General features: G+C 35.8%; 1 protein-coding gene across 3 annotated transcripts in view; it reads left to right on the forward strand.

Moving 5' to 3' along the window:
- The first annotated feature begins 2,009 nt into the window (after positions 1-2,009).
- The window catches only part of Acvr1c (activin A receptor type 1C), a 69,241-nt gene continuing 47,191 nt past the window's right edge, over positions 2,010-24,059 (forward strand). The window contains exon 1 of one of the 3 annotated variants that reach the window (XM_071619166.1): positions 2,010-2,276. In XM_071619166.1, coding sequence (XP_071475267.1) covers positions 2,204-2,276 — 73 coding nt within the window. In that variant the 5' untranslated portion in view covers positions 2,010-2,203. Of the gene's footprint in view, positions 2,277-10,108; positions 10,132-24,059 lie in introns of those variants that run through there. The other 2 variants (XM_027938003.3, XM_071619167.1) reach the window with 2 other exon arrangements.

Raw genomic sequence — 24,059 nt, forward strand, 5'->3', positions numbered from 1 at the left:
TCTTTTTTTGCTAATTCTTTGAGATCTAGCATGTATTTTACTCTTACAGTACATGTCAATTTGGTCTGCTACATTTCAAGTGCTCAATATTCACATTGGTTAGTAGATACTGTATTGACAATGCACCATTTGACTAAGAGGAAAGCAATGCTTTTGTTCAGAATATTGAGTTATTCTGCATCAGATTTCTTGGTATAATAACCTTGCTTTCTTAGAAAAGAAGAGCTTTCCAACTCGCAGAGGACATTGCTTACTGCATTCAAGACAAAATAAATATGTGGGGAGTAAACACTTGACATTACTTAATGCCTATAGTTTAACAGTGCTTTCACATATACTACTTTTTTAAATCCAGTTGTAGTTCTGAGAAATAGGGAGGAATTAAGTACCATTTATTTTTATTTAAGGAAGCAGACCCAGAGAGTGTACTAAATTTTCCTCAAGCTCCAACTCTCATGATCCAACTGGCTATCACAATCTAGGGTATAGTTACCAAATAATGAGCAACCAAGGCAGTCAAAATATATGTCCCAGTATTTCTTGCTTCTTTTATATACGTATATTTTAAAGCATCTGCTTTGTGGGTGTTTGGAAGGTCCCTGGCTTGTCCCACGACTCCATTTTTTGTTTGTTTGTTTGTATCCAGAATTAAATGAGAATAAGTCTTTCTTATACCTAGGAATGTTTTGATTCACACAAGTTATTGGTGGTAGATATTCTTGGGACTGTCACCCTCATGCCTCAAAGTTCAACAACCATCCTGTCTACAATATTGTGACAATGACAAAATGGCCCCTTGACAATAGGGCCATTTATATTTTTAGTTACTGGGGATTGAACCCACCGATGCTTTACCACTGAGTTACATACCCAGCCCCAGCCACCCTGACTTTTTTTAAAAATACAATAGGTATTTCATAGACATAAAGAACACTCACTATTTAATGCTGAGCTAAGTGAAGAAGCACGTCATCTCTTCCTCTAAAGCAATTAATTTATATGACTCAATCACTTTTCAAGGAACCCTCTAATAGCAGTAATAGCATCAGTATTGTATTCTTGGTTTTTCGTGCCGTTCACATGAAAATAATTCCACTCACTTTTATATTCAAGCTGCATTGAGTATAGGCTAATTTCTCTCAATTGATAATGTTGCCCTTATGTTTTGAGTCACAATTTAGACGGGAAGCACCTCTATTCAACAATAAACCTCTAGGGGTTTAAGTAATATTTTAAGTAATGCTTGTAATATATTACTTTAAACACTTCTTCTCCCTGTTGGTGTGTATAATGTTTTCCCCAGATCTTCAATTGCTAAAATTATAGCTGCTGAGATACCTTTCTAGATCGGGTCCTAAAAATCTTTTACACATTGCAGATGATGACATCATCTGGTGTAGGTGGCCCAGTTTGGTCGCCATTCTTAGAGCAGAGGGTTTCTGAAAGACACCAGACAAAGTTGTAGGTCCCAAAGGCAGTCGGGAAATTGGTCATTTCCAGGGATGGACAGAGAGGGCGCACTTCCACTAACGCACAAACATCCAGGACTTGGTGGGACAAATCCGCAGGAACACCAGAGGGTATTCTCAAGGCGCAGACTAGTTACATTCTAGTTAAGCTGGACAAATAAACGAGTGTCAAAAGACCTGGAAGAGTGGATCTTCTAGGGAGACCATAGAGCAGATCACCAGAAAGCAACTCCTGCTTAATTTTAAGTTTCCCTAAAGTCTCGACGGGATTTTCCCTCCTGTCCTGACTCCACTCACCGAGTAGCCTTGGGGGCTCAGTGCCACTCTCCCACCACCTCCTCTTTCTTCACCTTGACTCTGGGCGATCTCACTGCCCCGCCATCCGGCCGCCTTGGCCCGCCTGTCCCTCAGCACCTGGCCGGGTGCCTGCCAGAGGACGTAGGGGGTGGAGGCGCGGCAGGGGCGGGCTTTGTCGCACCCCCCCTCCGCCCCCTCCCAGCCGGCTGCTGGGGCCAGTGGTAGGAGCGCCGCGCACCGCCAGCCGCAGGGGGCGTGGGATGGGGGTGGCAGAGGAGGGGGGCGCCCGCACTGACTAGAGTCAACAGCACACTTCAAAAGGGTGTCGGGGCTGCGTTCCCCTCCCGCGCCCCGGGAACTTCAAAGAGGCCCGCGCTGTCCCAGCTGCCTTGCTCAACTCTGGGGCCCCGCAGCCCCAGCGCGGCCGCCGAGTGGCCATGACCCCGGCGCTCCGCTCAGCGCTCCTCCAGGCTCTCCTGCTGTTTGCAGTGGCCGCCGAACTCTCGGCAGGTACAGTGGGTGTTTTTCCACCTGCGCTCTTGAGGGTGGGAGTTGGGGGCGGTGAGCACACGGGCGAGAAAAAGAGGGTGCTCGGAGTAAACTGACCGTCCGCGGGGCGGAGGTGGAAGCGCCAGTCTGGTTGAGGGGGCGCGGGATGGGGCACAGCGTGGGCGCCTGACGTCTGGCAGCCGTAGGAGTAGACAGGTGTGTTGAATATAAAGCCACTAGGAGGAAGGGAAAAAAGTCCCGGACGTGGGGTAGGGGTGAGGTGGGTGACTAATTTGGGGGCAGTTTGTAGCAGAATCAGTACAAGAGCGTTTGTAGGTGGGTGCTGAGCTGGGAGCTGGTAGCACTATGAATTTACCCTGCAAGGACGTGGAAGGCTGCAAGTGCCCTTGGGAGACTCTATGCTGAGCCCCTGAGGGCTGTGCAAGGATGGTGGCATTATGGTGGTAGGGTTTGGCAATTTGGTTTGAAATTTAGGAGGCGAAGGATATCCCAGAAGCCGTTGGTGCCAAGCTAGGGAGGCAGGAGTAGGAGCTTAAATCTGCGGGGTTTGCAACGCACATTGCTTTCGAGGTACGATCTTTACTCAGAGTTTCTGGGGAAAAAAATTCTGGCAAGCGCCCCAGCGTTTATAACAGGTCTGTGCCTTGATAGGCTAAATAGAGCCCTCGACCCAAGCTAGAATCCAAACGTTTCTTTACAATATTTACAAGAAACTGGGGCAAATGCATCTTTGGTAAAATCATAGTCGGCTGTAACTAAAAACCTTTTAGCTTTGAAACTGTTTTTATTACATTGTCCTGGATTACACAGACCAGGAACAGATTCCTTGCTAACTCATTCTTTAAACATTTCAATCAGACATTGAAGACATTTGCACATAAAAACCTGGTGTTTTTCCATAGAGTGTACTTTGTCCGAAGCTGATTTTGATGCATTTTTGTTTTCCCAGATGACAATCTGTTTGACATTAATAGCTATACTTAGGGTGGGTAGTTTTCCTCTCGGTGCCATGTGCAGGAGAATATTTTGAATAGTATGATTGCTGTCATGTATATATTTCAGTGTTTCAAATGACCTGAGAGAATCAGTAAATACAAGTAAATCATGAAATATTCAAGTAAAAATAGATAATTGGAAATTATTAATTGATAAAATCTGAGGGTTAAAGCATTTGATTTGTATTTTTGGAAAGCAGAGTTACCACGAGACTGACGGGAAGATGATGGGATAAAGTGACACATGTGCATTTGGAGTTAGTCAATTCATCAGTGTGAAGAAAACCAACCATGGGAAGTCTTTATAAGAAATGGGTGAAAATACTACTAAATTGGGATACTGAAAGTGTTCTTGACAATTTCATAGAATTTATCCCCCCTACCACAATAAACACACCACAACACACACACACACACACACACACAAACACATTCACACACCTAAAGATAGTCTTTCAGATATGACAGCTTTGACTGGGCATCTATGAAACTTCTTTTACAGGCTGACTATACAACTTTTATTTGTGGGAACTAATAACTAGGTTTCAGACATGCTGAAAAAACAATCAATTTTTTAAAAATCTAGGCTTGAAAGGAATATTTCACCATATGACAGAATCTTTTAAAAGTTTTAGAGACCTGGGCATACCAACAGAATAAAACATGCCCCATTATGTTCTTGACAAGGCATGGAAAGTTATGGAAACTTTTGACTTTGAAATGAACAAAAATTTTTAAAAATTAGGTCATTCATTCAAATTTGTTCCCTCAAAATATGAAATCTAAGAAAAATGCATGATATGGAGCTAATGTGTCAATATACTAGAGAGGTAATTATAAAATTGAAATTTACAATGAACTTTTTTGTCAAATGCAATTATTAAATTTCTTTAAGAAATTCCTAATCCTTTTGTGTTCCACATAAACGATATATATTGCTACCTCTGTCATTTATTCTAAATTTTGTACAAATCTTTGGTTATTGGGTAAAGGAATTCAAGGTAGTTTTTACTCTTCATCTTTTCAATTCGTTTTCTCACATGGGTACCTACCTTATTTTTGACCTGGCCACTTTTGTAAGTTACATTATTAACATGCTAGATGTTTATGAATATGAACTCACCCTTGTTAGAATGTTGTATGAGGTGTTACTCTTGACATGCTGACGTAGGTAGCAAAGCTTCATGACACAAAGTGCTGGCTTTCAATTTGGCTCTGCTGAACACCAGCCCATAAATATCTGAAAATACTATAAACCTCTTTATGCTTTAGTTGCTTTTCTCTGGTATTACTGTCATGTTTGCAGATAACATGCATTAAAGTAGAGAATAGACCATTGGTTCTTCATTGAGAATCTCAGAGGGTAACAGCTGGTGGAAACTACGAAAAACTACTTACTGGTCTGGAATTGATTTTTGAAAATTAGTTTGTTCTGATTATCTAAACTTTATATTTCTTGATGTTTGATAAGACAGACCTGACATAGCCTCAGATTAACCATTTTTTTATATTAAACAAAGAACTGGCAATAAATGTTCAGGAGATCTGTACCTTGAAGTGTTGATTTGGATATGATGCCAGTATATACTGTGTACATTCTCTTCTACTTTCATAAAACTCCTTTGTCATCTGGTTGGCAAAGATGTATTGAGAGTCCAGAAAGCTATATGCTCTTACTCTAAAATTGTAACAACAGTTCTCATGAAAAGTTTTCAGTGGTGCTTTTGGAAGTGAAAGTGAAACACTAGGGCTGAATTTATAAATGAAAAGATGTTGCCACCTTTGCCCTTTTTAAAGTACAGTCATTTCTTGGTCCATGGGCACAAATGTGGCAAGAACTCCCTGATTCCAAGGACAAGACATCTCAGGCCCAGAAAAAAAAAACTGTGCAAATACCCTTGGGGATTTATTTCTTCATTGACTGTACTGCTTAAACCCATTATTTAGCCTTAAACTTAAAGCATATGAAATATAGAGTTCATCTGAATTGCAAAACTCATACAGGGTTTGAAATGGAAGAGAAAATGGAGGTAAGGATGATATTGAATTTTTGATCCAAGTAATGGATGAATGGAAACTTAACTGGGGTGGGGCAGACTGCAGGAAAAGCTGGTCTGGGGGGAGGAAGGGCATGGTGGCAGATAGCAGCTCAGTTGGGAATCTGTTGAGTTTAAAATGCCCAGTAGACACAGAGGTGTTCAGTGAGCAATTAATTTTGTGAGTCTGGAATTCAGGGGGTATGTGTGGGTTGAAGGTAAAAAGTTGTGAGCCGAGGGCATTTACAAGTAATTTTTGAAGACACATTGAATAGACTCTCAGATTTAGTAAATAAAGCATAGAACACCCAGTTAAAATGCGTTTTAGATAAACATTGAATTTTTTAAGTATAAGTGTGTAAAAAATGTGACATGTGACATACCTATATTGAAAATTCACTGCTGTTTCATGTGACATATCTATATTAAAAATTAATTGTTATTTAATTCCAACTTAACTGGATACTCAGTACTTTTATCTGGAAACCCAACATAGAAGAGTTATTGTGGTAAGATGAGATGTTCCTTGTACACATATTCCTGGATCATTTATAAAAAAGAGGAGTGCAGACCTATTTTCTTTGTCTTGTCTCTTAGAACTTCTGTTCTAACTCTGCTACCGTCCCCATGTGTGTCTCAGGATGGGTCACTCTCAATTCTTTGAACACGATGTGCTACAACTTCTGTATGAACTGGAGAGAGTACCTACACTTTCCCAACCTAACATGAGTATCTTAACATGAAAGTATATCTGAAAGAAATAACTTTCTAGACTCCCGGAAGTGATGGTTACATGAAAACTGTCAGTTCTCCCCAAATTTACCATCTTTTGAAAACTATTGTTTACAGATGCATTTTTTAGAGTGGTTTTCTTTTTGAATAAACTTTTATGTTTCTCTTTTAGAGGAAATGCTTCCAGGTAGTAGATACTGAACTTTTTTTTTTCCTTGCCAGTATTTACATTTCTTATTGTAACTCAGAGGTTAAGAGAAGAGGAAACTGGACAGAGTAGGAGTTAGACTGTTGAGCCCTAAAGGCAGAACCTGTTAATCTGAGACCATTTGTGGTTTTGGAGTAGGTTTTTAAGAGTATTACAATCCTATGGCAAAGAGTCCAGGATGCATGAACATCAGTCAGAGGCTGTGTTCTTGCAAATTCTTGACCAGCATTTCAGCTACCAGCTGATTAGTATGGTCTTCATTTTGAGATCTATAGTGAAGAGTGTCCTACAGGTAGACACCTGTTGGTATGCATCCTTAAGTATCTCTTGCAGATATGTTCACATGTATATAAAGAGTTCATTTTAATGAATAATAAAATGAAAGAATTAATAGTAATTGAAAAAAAGCAAAAATAGAAGTGCATAGATTGTACAATGTATCATACTTTATCACTTGCATCTCTGAAGTTTCTTCTGGATTTTTCATTGCTTTGACCTTCTAGATGTTAAAATTTCTAGTCAATGGTCAAATTTTCAAGGTTTATCCTTATACTATTTAAGAAATTGGGCAAGGTGCTATGGTGCATGCTTACATCCCAGCGACTAGAGAGGCTAAAGCAAGAAGTTCACAAATTCGAGGTCAGCCTCAGGAATTTAGTCCTTGACTTACCAAAAAAAAAAAAAGTGGCAGGGGGCTGTAGACACAGATCAGTGGTAGAGAGCCCCTGGATTTAATCCCCAGTACAAGAAGGAAAGAAGGAAAAGAAAAATATGTTCAGAAACTGTAGTATGTTCTTAACTTATACAGAAATGACACTTATTAGAGGGACCTAGTAATATCTAATAGTGTTTTGACTTTAGGTGCCTCCCCCACTCAGAAGGAGATATCTAGAAAAATAGAATGAAGTGAGGAAAAGTTATATTCTCTTGTTACCTGGTCCTTTGGCTCACAGCTGCATGGTAGAATTCCAATACATTTCCTTTTCTTAATACTTAACAACGGAATAGCTTAAGGGCAACGAAGCAGGGACTATGAAAAGCCAGAATTCTGGATCCTGACACTGTGATTCCATCCTGAAAGGCTATCCAGTGCCTGTCAAGATGAAGCCAGAGAGGCTGTGGAGCAGGGAATCTCTACTTCCAACACTTTGCATTAGTCCTGTTCTCATAGAAACTGTGGCAGGATTTTAGGCAATAATATCAGGGGTGGCTACCAGGTGAGAAAAGGCAGAGAGAGTGGAGAAGGATGGTTGGGTTTCTTCTATAAGGAAACAGGTCTTACCTTTCCCACACTTGCTGTGGAAAAGAGGTAGGATACCCCATAACCCTGCACCCTGTGCCATTCTTGTGGTTTGAACGTTAGATCCCAAAAGCATGTGGGCCACTTGGTCCCCTGAAATCTGAACAATACAAATCACTACTCCTCTCACTCAGAGATCCAGAATAAAGAGAGAGGAGGAGGTGAGTAGGAGTATGAAACAGAGAAGGAAGACTTTATTTCTAAAGAGGCCAGACACCTTGCTACTTCCCTTGCACATCTTGAATTCACTAGCTCTGATTGGCCAGCCAGGCTAACAAGGCTCTGTCTTGTCCTGATACTTCACTTTTTCTCTTCTAGAGTAACTTCCTTTTTCTGTTGTTCTCTTCTGTGTCTTAGAGAGTAGGCATGTTTCTTTGGAGCTGTTTTAAATTAAACCCCTCAAGAATTCATGGGTGAATCATTCAGTATGACTCAAGAGCTTGCTTATTATTTTTTTTGAACAATTTAAATTTGCAATGACTTAAACATCCCAAATTAGATCAATCTACTTTTTCATTAAACTTTTCACATCAAGAAAATCATTAGGATGCTCAAATTTCGAAAGTGAAACACATTCCTTCCCCAATCTGTTTTGTCATCTTTACCTCATGGTAAGGTATAAGGACAGTGATAAATGTCACATTTCTGTATGTTGATTAAGTGCCTTATAATTTCTTTGTGCAACTTCAAGATTGATTGAAATAAAGACTCTGTGATAAAACTAGAATTAGAAAAAAAATCCACTTCATCCAGACTTGGACAATAATTTTAATGCAAATGTTTAGTTTCATAAATGCATGCTTATCCAAGAGATGTCAACTAAGAGAGTGGTAATCCAGATTAACACAGTTTTTAAAAAACAGATTGTTTTAAAACAGAGCCAGAATATATTAAAGAGTATTAACTCATCACATCTCACAATTTTATCTGATGACATTTTCCTGGCCTGCTCCCCTAGAAGTGTATTTTTTTTCTTTTCTACCATTCCCATTATCACTCTCCAAGAGTAAAAATTCTACTCTGTGAACATTTGCCTGCTCTGATAGTCATGGTGAGATGGTATTCTCACTTGAATTCCACTTACAATCCAGTATTTCTAGGAAATAGACAATGCACTGAGCTTGAAAGACTGAAGAAAGAATAATTATATAATTAACAGAGGATTCCTTATAGGATAATAAATATGTAAGTGTATGAAACTCTCTTTTTAGAAGTTGTCCTTTTCTCCAGTTTCTCTAGCTATATTAAGAGGTATTGTTTTTTGCAGAGTGAAAAAAAATTGACTACGTTAAAAACAATCCCTTTAAACGGATTGAGAGTTTGGCTAAATCATGATGAAGATTCTCCTATACAATTGCTTTTGCCCAGCTCTACTTTGGATATTGCCATTACTCTAGAGTTTTTCATATTATCTCATTATAATATTTTTAATACTTATAGGATTTGTAGTGATGTCCCTTGTTATGTTTTTCACACTGGGAATTTGAATTTTCTCTTTTTACCTTATCAGTCTAACTGGAAGTTTATCAATTTTATTGATTCAAATAAATACTATTTTCTTATTGTCTGATTTTATTTTATTTTGTTTCTCTACTTACTTTGGGTTAAATTTATTCATTTTTATTTTAGCTTCTTTTGGTGGTATCTTAGATTAGTGTTGGTTGTTTTCCAAAAGGGTTTGTTAGGATATATTTCAAACTCGAGGACCATGTAGTTAATGTGGCAACTACTTAATTCAGCTTTGCAGTGCAGAAGCAATCATAGACAATATATCTGCACATAGGTATTGCTGGATTTCAGTAAAACTATTCATAAATGGGCCAGCCTATGGGCAACAGTTTGCTGAGCTTTTCTGAAACCTTTTGTTTAAGATCTTTATTCTTTTCTAATTATAAGCATTTCAAGCTCTAAATTTTCCCTCTAGGCAACTGTCTCTGTTCCTCCCTACATTGTGATCTGTTCTGTTTTCATTTTCATTGAGAATATTTTCTTATTCTCTTTTTAACTTTCTGGTGTCTGTGTAATATTTAGGTGTCTGTGGTTTAACTTTCAAATATTTTAGCAATTTCCAGCATTTTATGATTATATTCTTGTTTAAATTCAGTGATGGTGAAATAAGATAACCTGTGTGATATATGTTCTTCGAATTCATTCATACTTCCTTTGTAGCTCAGTTTGTGTCTGAACTATTGAATATACTTGAAAATAATGTGTATTCTGCTTTTGATGAATGCAATGTTTTATAAGTCAAGTTGTTTGACAATTTTATTCACACTACTATATCTTTACTGGTTTTCTGTTACCTGGTTTTTGCCAATTATTGAAGGATTATTGTTGACATCTTCAACTTACTTCAGCACTTGTCTATTTACCTTTTACAATTTTTGTTTTATGTATTTGAGATTTTTTTCTATTGGGTACATAGTTACGTAGGTTTGTTATGTTGCCTTGATGAATATTTGTCATTAGGAAATATGCTTTATCCCTGGCAGTATTATTATGGCATGTCTCTCTTCATCACTGGTGATAATGCTCTTTGCCTTGAAGTCTACTCTGTCAATATAGTCATCAGAGCTTTCCTATGGTGAGTATTTTCATATCTATTTTTAAAATTTTTAAATTACTCTAGATTTCTGAATGTCTGCATTTTATAGATTTTCCTTCCTCTTATTCCTTACTTATTTATAAAGATATAAATTGTTTTTTAGTAGAGAGCATATGGCTGAGTTATGCTTTCTCATTGAATCTTACATTCTTGCTTTTTCACTGTAGTGTTTAAAACATATACATTTAATGTATTTATCAATACATTAATTTTATTTGTTATTTTTATCTCTTTTCACTTTCTCCTCTTATCTTCATTTGGTTTAATTGACTAGTTATTAGTCTTACATATTTTTTTGATTGGGTTATAAGCTACACCTCTTTTATTTTTAGTTGATTGTTCCAAAATTTATAATATCCATATTTAAATTGGTATAATTTTTTTTGGAATTATCAGGAAGCAGGTTTATTGTAAATTATCATAGTTTATTTAAAACCCTTACCATCATACCTACAGTTCCTCTTTCTTATCCTTTGTACAATGAATCTCATCCATTGTACTTTTAAAATATTTTGTAAACATCAAAATACATTATTATTATTTTGACTTTAAATACTTGATTATATTTAAACAAATTTTAAAACATGTATGAAATCGTTTTTATTTACCCACCTATTTGTCATTTCCAGTGCTCTTGTTAACTTAGTACAGATTCCAGTTTACATCCAGTTCATTTTTTCTTTGATTATTGTACTTCAGTTCTGATGGTAAAGAATTCAAATTTATTTTTGTTTTTGAAAGTTTTTTTTCACTTTTAATGTCCCCTCAGATTTATCATAAAACTTTTCAAATATACATCAAAATTGAAAGAATCTTACAATTACCACCTAACTACCAACTAGATTATACCAGTGTCATTTTATTATATTTGCCTTATTACATGTATCTTCATTTTTCCTCCTCTATAGACATTAATACACATTATTATTGATGCACTTTTAAATAAATTACAGATAGCAATATACTTCCTTCTATGTACTTCAACATACATATTTTTCTGCAGAGTTCAATATTTGCTAACATTTTTTCATTCAGTCAAATATTTATATGACATTCACAAGTTCTGTATGTTTATTTATGGAGTTTTAAGAAATGCATTCACCTAATATTTTTCAAGATATTAAAGATTAATGTCACCACAATGAGTTTCCTCAATCCCTCCCCAGTTGTTCCTCAATGCCCTACTCCCAAAGGCATGAACTGTTTTTAGTTTTTCCATAGATTAGCTTTGGCTGTTTAAGTGTATTGTTTTGTAAATACCAATTTAGGTCAAATTTGTTGATAATGCTCCTCAGATTGTGTATATTTTTACTAAGTATGTTTTTTTTTTAATCTACAACAATGCCTTTTGGTTTGTCTGTTTTTTTTAATTGTTATTTTTTTATTTCTAGTATTTTAAAGCTATTTGATTACTAGAATAAAATAGTTTTAAAATACAAGAAATGCAAAACATTTACAATTGTCATGTCTTCTTCAGACAATGACTATATAATTATTATAAGATGCAATTCTTTGTCTTAGTAAAATTCTGTATCTTAAAGTCTACTTTAATGTTAATATAACCATACTAACTCTCTTACGTTTAGTATTTATATAAATATTTTCCCCACACTTTTATTTATAACCTATCTATGTTGTTATATTGGAACTACATCCTTCACAAATGGCATATATAAATGTTTCCTGATCATTGTGCTTTAATAATATGAAAAAGTCTGCTTTTAATTAGCCCATTCACATTTAGTGTAATAATTGGTATACTTTTTAGCCTACCATCTTGTTATTTGTCTCTCTTCTTTATTGTTCCTCTGTTTGTTTTTTAACTTTTTATTTTATTTTATTTTTGGCTAGTTTTTTTAGTGTTCCATTTTCTTTTCTTTCTTTATTTCTCAATTCTACCTTTTACCTGTTTTTAAAGGTTACTCTTAGCCTAATGTATTGTCCATTTTGAGCCAATACTGTACTATTTTGTACTTTTCCCTTTACACCTAACACTTCAATCTTCCTACTTCACACATCCCTCTTTACTTTGACATATCCCAATTTAAGTGTGAAGACCTTATGATAGTATAATTCAGTCTATAAAGAATATATTTACATCAACCAAAAATTATGAGACACACAAATAACCAAGGAAAGAACCCCTATTTTTAAGACACCAGTCCGTAAACCTGATGTAATATGATGCAGATATTACAAAAATAATATAGAAATTTAAAATGATTACAATTAAAGTCTACAGTGGGAAAATATGCATGAAGCTATGTGACATCTCAGCAGAAAGATAGAAATGTGAGAAAGTATAAAATGGAAAAACGAGATATGAAAATAGGAGAAAAGGAATACATTTGATGTACTCATTAGTAGACTCAACACAGCCAAAGAAAGAGTCATGAATTTGAAGATGAGCCAATGGAAATTGCCTTATAATCATAAAATTATACTATTTTAAACTGATTTTACTCTTATTTTACTAAGGTGAGAGTTATCAGGAGATAAAGAGGGAAAGTCAAAAGAAGTAAAACAGAACATTCAAGACATGGGGGAGAGCACGAAGTAGCAAAATATGTGTGTGAATGGAATCCCATATGAGAAAGAAAGAGAATAGGATGGAGGGAATATTTGGAGAAATGTTGGGTAATAATTTTTCAAATTTAATGAAATGTAATCACAGAAGCTTAAAGAACCAATCAGAATAAACACCTATCCTCCTGAACTTTATAAGATATGTGATATTCAAGTTGAGGACATTTAACAATTAAGAGAAAATCTTGAGGGCATCCTGAATAAAATAGAGCTATTACATGTGGATGAATCATTTTAATATTTATATGTACTCTAATCAGAAACAATGCAAAACAGACAACAATGAAATGACATCTCTAAAATACAGCAATTAAAAATCTACCCAACACAATATTTCATACAACATGAAGTTTTCTTTTTAAATGAAGGAAAAATAAAAATAACAGATAAATAAAAACATAATTTTTTATTCAGAGATCTGTGCTGTAAGAATTTTTTAAAAAACTTAAAGATAAAATAAATACAATAACACATAGAATCTTGGATGCAGAAGAGAAATAACCTACAGAAATAACCATCTCTGGAAATGGCTAACATGAAGATAAATATAAAATACATCTTTTTACTTCATTTTAATCACCCCAAAAATTCATTGACTCTCTAAGCAAAAATAAAAAGCAGCAAATCTTTGTGAATTTGTAACATATCCATAGGTAAAATGTGTGACAGTCTTAGTACAGTGATGGGAAGGAAGTATTGGTGGTATATAAATTTAGTTCCTTATATTACATGAGGAATATTATAATGTTTTTGAAGATACGCTGAGTATGCTGTGAATAAAGATCATATACAAAGGGGAAATCTAAAAAATGAAAGTGAAAGAGGTGACATCGCTACATACTATATAGACAGAAAAAGTAAAAACAAAGGAACATTGAAAACATTATATCCAATTCAAAAATTAAATTAGAATGGACTAATTCCTTGAAAGACACAAATTACTTAAGACCACCCCAGAAATTATAAATTATGAATGGCCCTGAACATACATTAAAGACATTCATTTCATGGCTCAATGCTTCTGACATCTAAGAAAGACTCCAGTCTCAGAGGACTTTCCTGTTGAAATCTATCAAAAAGTTTGGGAAGGCAATGTCCATCCTACATAACTCTTCCAAGACAGGGAAGGAAAGAGAACACTTTTTTTTGTTTGTTTGTTTTTTCCTCACATTTTAAGATCAGCATTACCCTAAATCCAAAATTAGGAAAAGACATCATGATAAAAGAAAACTACAGACCAATATTATCAGATTGAGCCACAATTTAATAACAAGAGAATAGGATATGATCAAATGGAATTAACTCTGACAGTGCAAGGCTGGTTCAATATTCAAAAATCCAATTTTACAATTCATCGTTTAAACATACTAAAGAATAAAAACTAAATGACATTACCAATAAATATGCAAACTAAATGACAACACTCAAGTACAGTACACAATTGAAAGAACTTAAAATCTGAATTAGCGGGATCATTTACTCTATTCACAGAACCAAAGGCTCCATGTTGTCATTACATTAATTATCCCCGATGTGCTATAGACATAAGGAAACCCAGTAAAAGCTTCTATCAAAATCCTAGCACAAGTTTTTGTAAATCCACCATGCTGATTAAAAAATATTATATCAAAATGCAAAGGAACTAGAATAAACAAATACATTTTGAAAAAGAAAAAAGAATAGCAAAGTTAGAATGCTCACAGTACCTATTTCAAGAATTATTAACCTGTATTGTGACATTGGATAAGGAGAGCAATAGAATAAAGAAACCAGAAATAGACCTATGTATGTACATCTGTTGATTTTAAACAAAGGTAAAAAGGCAATTTAATAGAAAAAGGACATTTCTTTTCAATAAATGATGGTGGAATAATTGGACATCAGTAAACAAACAAAACTCTCCAAACATACCTTACATCCTTGAAGGTATTAACTCAGAGATAAAATCTCAAACTATGAAAAATAATTCTAAAAGAAAACACAGAAGATAATCTTTTGATTTTAGGTTAGATTTTGCTTCTTAGATGAAAAGTTCCAAACAAAAAAGAAAAATACTGATAAATTAGACATCATTACAATTAAAATTTTTGTGCTCTATATGTATAATAAGAATTGTAATGCATTCTGCTGTCATATATAAATAAAAAATTAACTAAAAAATGTTTTTTGTTCCTTGAATGAGGCTGTTAAGAGAATAAAAGACAAGCCACAGGCTGAAACATAATATTTGCAAAACCCTTATCTGATAAGGCATTTGTATTCAAAATATGCAAAGAATTATTGGCACTCAATAATAAAGAAAGAACAACCCAATAAGAAGTTTTCAGGTGATGTGAATAGATGGAATTTTCATACATGGCAGATGCAAATGCCAAATGGTACAACCACTTGGAAAACTCTGGCAATTTTATATAAATTTAATCATACACTTTCTACACCACATAGTAATCCCACTTGTAGATATATGGCAAAGAGAAATGAAATCTGTTTCAAATAAGGACCTCTATATTAATTGTTTATTAAGTTTATTTCTAATCCATAAAAATGGGGGAAAAAAGAACCAATGTCTTTTAACTAGTGAATGAATAAGCACACTCATTCATTCAAAAAACTACAGAGGTAGGCAAAGACATGAATGAATCTCAGATGACTTCAGACAAATGAAAGAAGCCAGACTCAAAAGGCTACATTCATTTGACACTCTGCAGAAGGCAAAAGTATAGGAACAAAAACATAGCTTGCCAGGAGCTGGTGGGGAGAGGAGTTGTCTAAGAAGGAGTGAGAGGAAATCTGAGAGGGAGGGATGATTGAACTGCAATTGTCAACCTCACAAAAGCTCACACTAAAAGGGATGAATGTTCCAAGTGTAAATTACATCTCAATAAATCAGATTCTCTGCCCCAAATTGAAGGGTGTGTGTATAAAATGTTGTATAAAATAAGGAAGTTTCAAATGGTTAATCAAGAACCATAGTGTATTTTTAAATTTTTTTAGTTGTGGATGGACACAATACCTTTGTTTTGTTTATTTATTTTTATGTGGTGCTGAGGATCCAGCCCAGTGCCTAACTCGTGCGAGGCAAGCGCTCTATGGCTGAGCCACAACCCTAGCCCCACCATAGTGTATTTTTAATGTCCTAAAAATAATAACAAAAATATTTTAAAGTGGGAGAACTTACTGGGGATATATGGGTCACTAGATGGTTGCTTTTCATTTGAATATTCCCTATACTACTTGTTTGCCATGTACATTTATAATATTGATTTAAAAAGTAAAATATATTGAACATTTAAAATAATTGATTTACTTTTGTTATATAACTTCTTTGTAAGTAAGGAGTTTATCTATATATCAAAATGCTTTTTTTGTGTGTTTCACCTTTATTCTGTAAAATGGCATGAAGTAGATATATACAAAATCAAATTAGGATACGTTAGGTTTTGTTTAATTCATTAGCATGGAATAGTGAATTCTTCAACTACAAAGGGAATTGCAACTTGGGGACATTTTCTGTACATAGATAAAGCTCATTGTAAATGCAAAATTGCTCACCTGCCCTTTTAAAGGTGAAAGCATTTGGTTCAACTTGAAAGGTCATTTATCACCTACAAGGGAACACTTATGAGCTACTTGGGTTCCTTTTCTCAGTTTACTATAGCATTAAACTTGCTTATGGACAATTTTGCTTGCATCTGCAGTCTCTGCATAGGCTCATTAATGTGTTAACCAACCTCATTTTGCTGAGTCAAATTAGAGGTACACCTTATTCAGTGTCATGCCATGCACACAGTGGGCAGTCAGCATTTTCTTGATCATATTCTCCATTCAGCGAAAGTCATGAAGTCTATTCTAACCCTTGCTCACCCATAGCACAAAAGTTAATAACTAGAATCAACAAATGGGACTTACTCAAACTAAAAAGTTTTTTCTCAGCAAAAGAAACAATAAGAGAGGTAAATAGGGAGCCTACACCCTGGGAACAAATCTTTACTCCTCACACTTCAGATAGAGCCCTAATATCCAGAGTATACAAAGAACTCAAAAAATTGACAATAAGAAAACAAACAACCCAATCAACAAATGGGCCAAGGACCTGAACAGACACTTCTCAGAGGAGGACATACAGTCAATCAACAAGTACATGAAAAAATGCTCAACATCTCTAGCTGTCAGAGAAATGCAAATCAAAACCACCCTAAGATACCATCTCACTCCAGTAAGATTGGCAGCCATTATGAAGTCAAACAACAACAAGTGCTGGCGAGGATGTGGGGAAAAGGGTACACTTGTACATTGCTGGTGGGACTGCAGATTGGTGCAGCCAATTTGGAAAGCAGTATGGAGATTTCTTGGAAAGCTGGGAATGGAGCCACCATTTGACCCAGCTATTCCCCTTCTTGGTCTATTCCCTAAAGACCTAAAAAGAGCATGCTACAGGGACACTGCTACATCGATGTTCATAGCAGCACAGTTCACAATAGCAAGACTGTGGAACCAACCTAGATGCCCTTCAATAGACGAATGGATAAAAAAAATGTGGCATTTATACACAATGGAGTATTACTCTGCATTAAAAAATGACAAAATCATAGAATTTACAGGGAAATGGATGGCATTAGAGCAGATTATGCTAAGTGAAGCTAGCCAATCCCTAAAAAACAAATGCCAAATGTCTTCTTTGATATAAGGAGAGTAACTAAGAACAGTGTAGGGACGAAGAACAGGAGAAGAAGATTAACATTTAACAGGGATGAGAGGTGGGAGGGAAAGGGAGAGAGAAGGATAATTGCCTGGTAATGGAAGGAGACCCTCAGGGTTATACAGTGGAGGAGGTAGAGAGAGAGGAGGGGAGGGGAGGGGAGAGGTGGGGAGGGGGGAGGGTGGAGGATGGGAAAGGCAGTGGAGCACAACAGACACTAGTATGGCAATTTGTAAATCAATGGATGTGTAACTGATGTGATTCTGCAATCTGTGTATGGGGTGAAGGTGGGAGTTCATAACCCACTTGAATCAAAGTGTGGAATATGATATGTCAAGAAATTTGTAATGTTTTGAACAACCCACAATAAAAAATTAAAAAAAAAAAAGATAAGAGGAAAAGTTATGGGGAGATCATCAGGCTAAGTTAGGTTTTGATTTATGTCCATTTATGTCCCAGAGATCAGTAGTTAAGTTTTAGCATAGCATGGAAGTCCTTTTGCAATGAGCATCTGTTTGAGTTGTGGGGGACAGCCCTGCTTTTCGACATGCTAGCCTATTTTCAGACCACAAAATCCAGTTTGGGGACTACAAAACAGTTGCAGTCACTATGGTGTGGTATGAAACAGGGCCTGTGGGTGTTCATCTAGAGGATACTGTCAGTATTATTAAAGGATTTTGCAGAACACTGACCAAAGGTGTTCCCATGGTATTTTCAACCACTGCCTGTGAACTAAATACTTTGACAGAGCAACAAATTACTATAACAAAACAATGTCCACTCCTGATTGGAAGATTAGTATGTGTTTATTGTAGGAAATTAGGGAGGAATGTTGAAAAAATGTAGAAATCATCTTTAGTCCCATACCTCAGAGATAACTACAGTTCATATTTTGATGCATTTCCTTCTAGTCTTTATTTCAATACATGTATGTAAATTGAGATTATATCCTACATGTTTATGATTCTATTTTTCATTTAATTTTATAGTAAGTTCCATTCTAATTACATACTACTAAAAAATAGGATGTTATACAATCATACATATTGTCAGATTTATTTACATGTTTTGATTTGGGAATATTTAGCATATTTTCATTTTTTACTTTTGTGAATAATAACTCTGCAACAGGAGTTTTAATGAACGTTTGTGATTATTTCACCTAGAGGAAGTAGAAATACAACCACAAAGATAATAAATATTTGTAGGATTCTTGAGACAAATATTTCAGATTGTTTCTAAAAGTTTGATACCAGTTGATACTCAACTGTGTATAAAAATGAAATTTCATTTAATTTTCCAGAGTCCCTCCCCCTCTTCCTCCACATTTCTGAGTGTTATAATTCATAAAATTGTTGCCACTTTGGCAAATGAAAATTATGTTTTTGTATTTATTTTGTTTTGAATATTAATGCAATTAAACATTTTAATATTTATTGGTATTTTTTCCTCTGTTGACCCACTTCATTTATTTTAATTGAAATATTTGTCAGACCCAAAAAATGACCAAGTGAAAATGGAAAAACATGAGTATTGTAAGCAATGTGAGACTTCCAAATACTTTGATTGTACTCAAATACCATTTTTTTAAAAAAAAAAAATAGATCTATCTTGAACTGCTCATTTTATCACCTTAGTGTGGCAGTATGGAACCACCAAGCAAATGTTAATCAAAACCAGAAACAGTTGTTAGAAACAACTGTTTAGGAGTGTGGTTTGTGCCTCAAATGTAGTGCTGTAGATAGTTCCTAACTTTCAATACTGGGAACTAAATTTTTAGTGGTTTTTTTTTTTTTTTTTTTTTTTTTAAACATCTATGGTATGTCAAATGTGCTATCTAAAATCTCTTTTAAACTTTGTAATAGCCATGTGAGATATCTGTTATTACCCCCCCCCCCCCCCCCCTTTATTATGGGATAGTCAGATTACAGAAATGTCAGACCTTCCCAGGCCACATGACTGGTCAAGGTGTGGCTCAGGAATTCAGGTATGAATAAAGCACCTTCTAAAGTCCAGGATCTTTTCACTGTACCTTGCTGAATTCTACAATGGTAAACTCAAATGAACTGAGCTACAAAGATAGAGGTTTTGTTTGTTTATTCAAGTTTTGTTTTGTTTTATACTCGCTTATCACAGAGAAGCAGTGGAACTCGGGACAAACTACTTTCCTCTTGTTCTGGCTAAGAGATTTCTCAGATCTTCTCTAATTTCTTTCTAATATTTCTTCATTTGCATGTCTTGACATATATTTGTGTAGCTGCAAATAAAAGGCAGTTATTCTGTTTGATATTACTTTGATAGACAAAGGAACTAGGAGAAGCCATGTGACTGTCTCCTAAAGTAGCTATGATAATCCCTAGAAGTCTGAGAATTACATTTTTCAAAAATGTATTTTTTATAATTATATATTTAAAAAATTCATCTCCTTCTCATCAGCTCCCACTCCCACGCATCTTCTTTGATGAAAGGGGCAGGTGGTGCTGCCCTTTTTCCCTTGTACATTATGAATTCTTAATATTATCCAGGTTAAATCTTTGAGCCATGGGGTCAGTGCTAGAAAGAGGCACAGTTAAGATAAATCTTAAAAACAAACCACTTGGCCTCTTGCCCTTTTTTTCCCCTTTCAACTCCTCACTTGCCACACTATTTTTAGCTAGATCAACTTCTTACTTTGGATAGTTCCCTTTTATTTCTAGATAGAGAATCATCTATTCTTTAACATATCTGATCATATAAATGTGTAACCATGGATTGTGATAAAAATTTTTGACAAGTGAACCCCTGAGAACTCTTGAGAACTTTAACATTTGAATTTTCTTTGCTACTTTTATTCTAAATTTGTGTTTTTCTGTGTATTCTTTTAGCTGTGTTCTAACTATGTATTATTTGTTATGTATTTTCTTCTTTACTACTATTTTTAATTGCTTCCTTTAAACAAGTCAGAGATTTTTTAGCCTTTGAAACCTTAATGTTTTTATCATTAACCTTTCATATTTTATACCATCTTTCCCACATAGATTAAGTATGCCACATTCTTCGAGTTCCTATTTTCACCAACTCTCTATAGTCTTCCCCCATTGATTTGTATCTTCTCTACTGTAATGGAGACTTAAAAACTCAAAACTAGACTTCTATGACTTACTAGACCTCCAAATTATGAGCTCCAATTATTCACTTTAGTCTTTACCACAGTAAATTCTTCTCTGGAACACTATCTGAACTGTTATTCTGGGACAACAACTTCATGATTTTCTGGTATGCAGTCACTCATCCTGTTCTTTCTCATACTGCAAGATAGCCATTGATAGATTTGTATCTTAGGGCCATAGAACTTTAGGACTGGGAGTGATGTCAGAGATCATCTAAATGAATTCTTTCTTAAACACAACAGTTGAGAACCCAGCCTGAAAGCCATGGTTGCTAGAACTAAGATTAGAACCCCAGACTTCCTAACTTGGCTCCAAAATGCCTGAGATAAATTAGGGCTCATGCAGTGTTTTTTGTTTGCTTATTTGTTCTTTAAACACAGGTTCATTTCTGAATGCAACAGAGTGACAATTCCTGCTTATCACAAGATATTGCTTGAAATTGTATCCTTTAGGTATTGTTTCCATTTGGTAATTATTTTCCATGGAAACAAAGTTAAAATTGTATGGTTTGTTCCTTTCCAAGTGTTTATCATCAATTAAATCAGATTTGATGAGCAATATATTGAACACAAGAATGTAATAACTTTAAAAAATGTGTATTACCCTCTAAGACCTGTAAAATAGATCTAAATGTGCAGACCAATCAAACACAGTATTAAGATTTGCCCACCAGTTCTGATGGAGGTTTTACAGGTAAATTTCTGGCTGGTAAACATTTGCATTGAGTGATCTTGAGCCAGGAAGGCCAAACAGCCTTGCCCTCTGAGCAAGAAAGTCCACTTTTAGTCAAGACACCTGGTCTGTTATTGTTAGCTTTCTTCATAGCTTAGAGTAGGTGACTTATTTTATTATTCAGCCCCCACCTCATTTTCCAGAATGTTCCATATTGAGTAAAAACTTGCACTTTAGAAATTGCCACTTCCATTTGAGACAACATTGTGGAGTGTGGTTATTGCTTGTGAACAAAACACAGGTTGAGATAAGAAAAGGCTGGACACGCAATCTCTCTATTTTCTGATATACAGTCAACTCCCAGATGAACAGTTTATATTAGAAAAAGATAATTTAAAAAATGTAACATCCTAAAACATAATTATGTTTTTCTACATTTGAAAATTTAAACAGATATCCTTGATTTTGGTAAAGTCAAGACTTTAATTCTGAGACATATGACTTGTCTTACCTGGTTGGTATTAAAATGCTTCCTTTTCCTTCCTTGTTGTCTCCCTGTCCTCTGTTTCTTTAGAGCTCTTTTGTTTTGATTTTTAAAATTATTATTATTTTAAACTGGCAAATCATAATGGTATACATTTGTGGGATACAATGTAATGTTTCAGTATATGCATAATATGGGATGATTAAATCAAGTTAATTACCCACCTTCCCCCAGTGATGGTAACCACTGCTATCAGGTATGACTTTATGGACACATAAACACATTAGTATGTGACCCATAGGACCTAAATGAAAGTATTATTATCAGCCTTTTCTTTTCTTCATATCCTTTGAAAAGACTTCACTAGCAATACTTGGGTAGCTGGGATCTTTGGCTGCAAACAAGATATCTTTTAAGTAGCCATCCAGGAAGGAGCATTTTCAAAACTATCCTCCTAGGCTAGAGAGGTGATCTTCAAGGTTGTTATTGTGTGCGTATGTGTGTTGGACTGGGGGGCACTGTTCCTAATGAAAAAGTGCATTCAAGTCATCATTGTATCCCTAAGTTTCTAGACAAGGGGTTTTAATTTGATATTTCAAATAACAGAAAATGAGCTTGTGAGCTTTTAATGTTTATTTTAAGGAAACATGGGTTTTAAAAAAGCTTGAGAAATGCTAACTGGAATGGAGGTCGTTCTGTCAAAAGGAGCCTGCATCCTGCCTCTGTGCCACTGGATGGTATCCAGGTGTGCGGGAAACCATTCCAGGAGAACATCATCCCCCTCTGGGTTGCCTTTGCTTTCTGGCAGCAGAATTCAGTCTTGGAAAGCCTGGGCGTGCCGGTGACCCCAGGCCTGTCGGGCAGATAGGAGGAGTCAGCCCTGGCCACGAAGGGAAGGGATCCTAGCACCAACTTGCAAGTCCAGGGAAAGCGAGCGCAACTTCCCCGCCCGCCCGCCCGCCGGCCGCCGGCCGCCGCCGCCGCCGCTCGGTCCAGCTTCCCTCCCCTTAGAGGTGGCGCGGTGCCCACGTGCTTGTGGGGGTGGGGAGCGGGCTGTGGATAGAAACCGAATTCCAGCTGGCGAGTGGGTGTGACAGAAGCCGTTGACAAAGTGGGGGCAGGTTAGTGCCCATACGTTTCAGCCTCACCGCAGGAGATATTTCCACACTGCTTAGTGGGTGAGGACTGCGAGGTTTCCCCAGGCTGGTGGGTGCGAGTTGGACGGTCTTTCAGCACTGCTGAGAGGGTGCGGTGGAATTGGTACTATGAACATGCTGGGATGGTGAGGACCAGGTGTGTTCCCCAAGGCTCACCTCAAAGAAACTTTCCGCCACCATCCCCAACCCTGCCCCTGCCACAGCTGGATTAAGTGTGCCCCACCTCTGGGTCCCCAGGTGCCCTGCACTCATGCCTGGCTTTACCACACTTTCTGAACGTCCTTTAACCTACTGGACAAAGGTCTTTTAGGCACGACTTTTCTCTGTACTCCCTACCTCCCTTCCTTAACACAGTGTTTGGCATATTCTTTAAATAATGATCTTAAAAACTTTTTTAACATCTAAGGATTTACAGTAATTCACTTATCACCTGTTAAAAAGATTTGTGTATTATACATAATCTAGATAATCCATAAAAATTCCATATAATTTGAGATTGAAATGTCTAAAAATAGCATGAGATCCTGGGGGTTCAATCCCCAGTACTGACACACAAACACACACATACACACACACACACACACAAAAAAAAAAAAAAAAAAAAGAAGAAAAGAAAAAAAGAAAAAGAAAATTGAAACATAAAGTGGAAGAAAAATATGGGATATTTAGAAAACATCTGGATGAAGGATTTACTATTTTAAGGCAAAGGAAAAAGGACAAATTGGTAGATTGATAGATACACTTTATATTTATAATACTATTAGGAGTTTAATGAGAACATCACTAAGCATATCTGTATGATAACACCATAGAAAACTATTTGGAGAGGCCATTAGCCATGGTCAGTTTTGAGAGAGCAGATAAAGTGCTATTTATTTTATTTTACTTCCTTCTTCATATTATGTGTGTTATCTGACTTTTTTTTTTTCTGACACAGAATTTCTTTTTCCAAAACCAATGGGGATAATGTTTAATAGAAAGAAAATAAATATGAAAAGGACCAAGGATTTCCATCTTTACTTTATAAAAGGCTCTTTCAGATTGAGAAGCAACTTTAAGATTTATCCAAGAGATAATATCATGTATAAAAAGGTCACCAAAGAGGAAATCCAGATGATTTTTTTCAAGTTCAACCCTATTATTAAAGAAATGCAAAATAA

Source organism: Marmota flaviventris, chromosome 11 (genome assembly GCF_047511675.1).
Source record: "Marmota flaviventris isolate mMarFla1 chromosome 11, mMarFla1.hap1, whole genome shotgun sequence".
Taxonomy (NCBI): domain Eukaryota; kingdom Metazoa; phylum Chordata; class Mammalia; order Rodentia; family Sciuridae; genus Marmota; species Marmota flaviventris.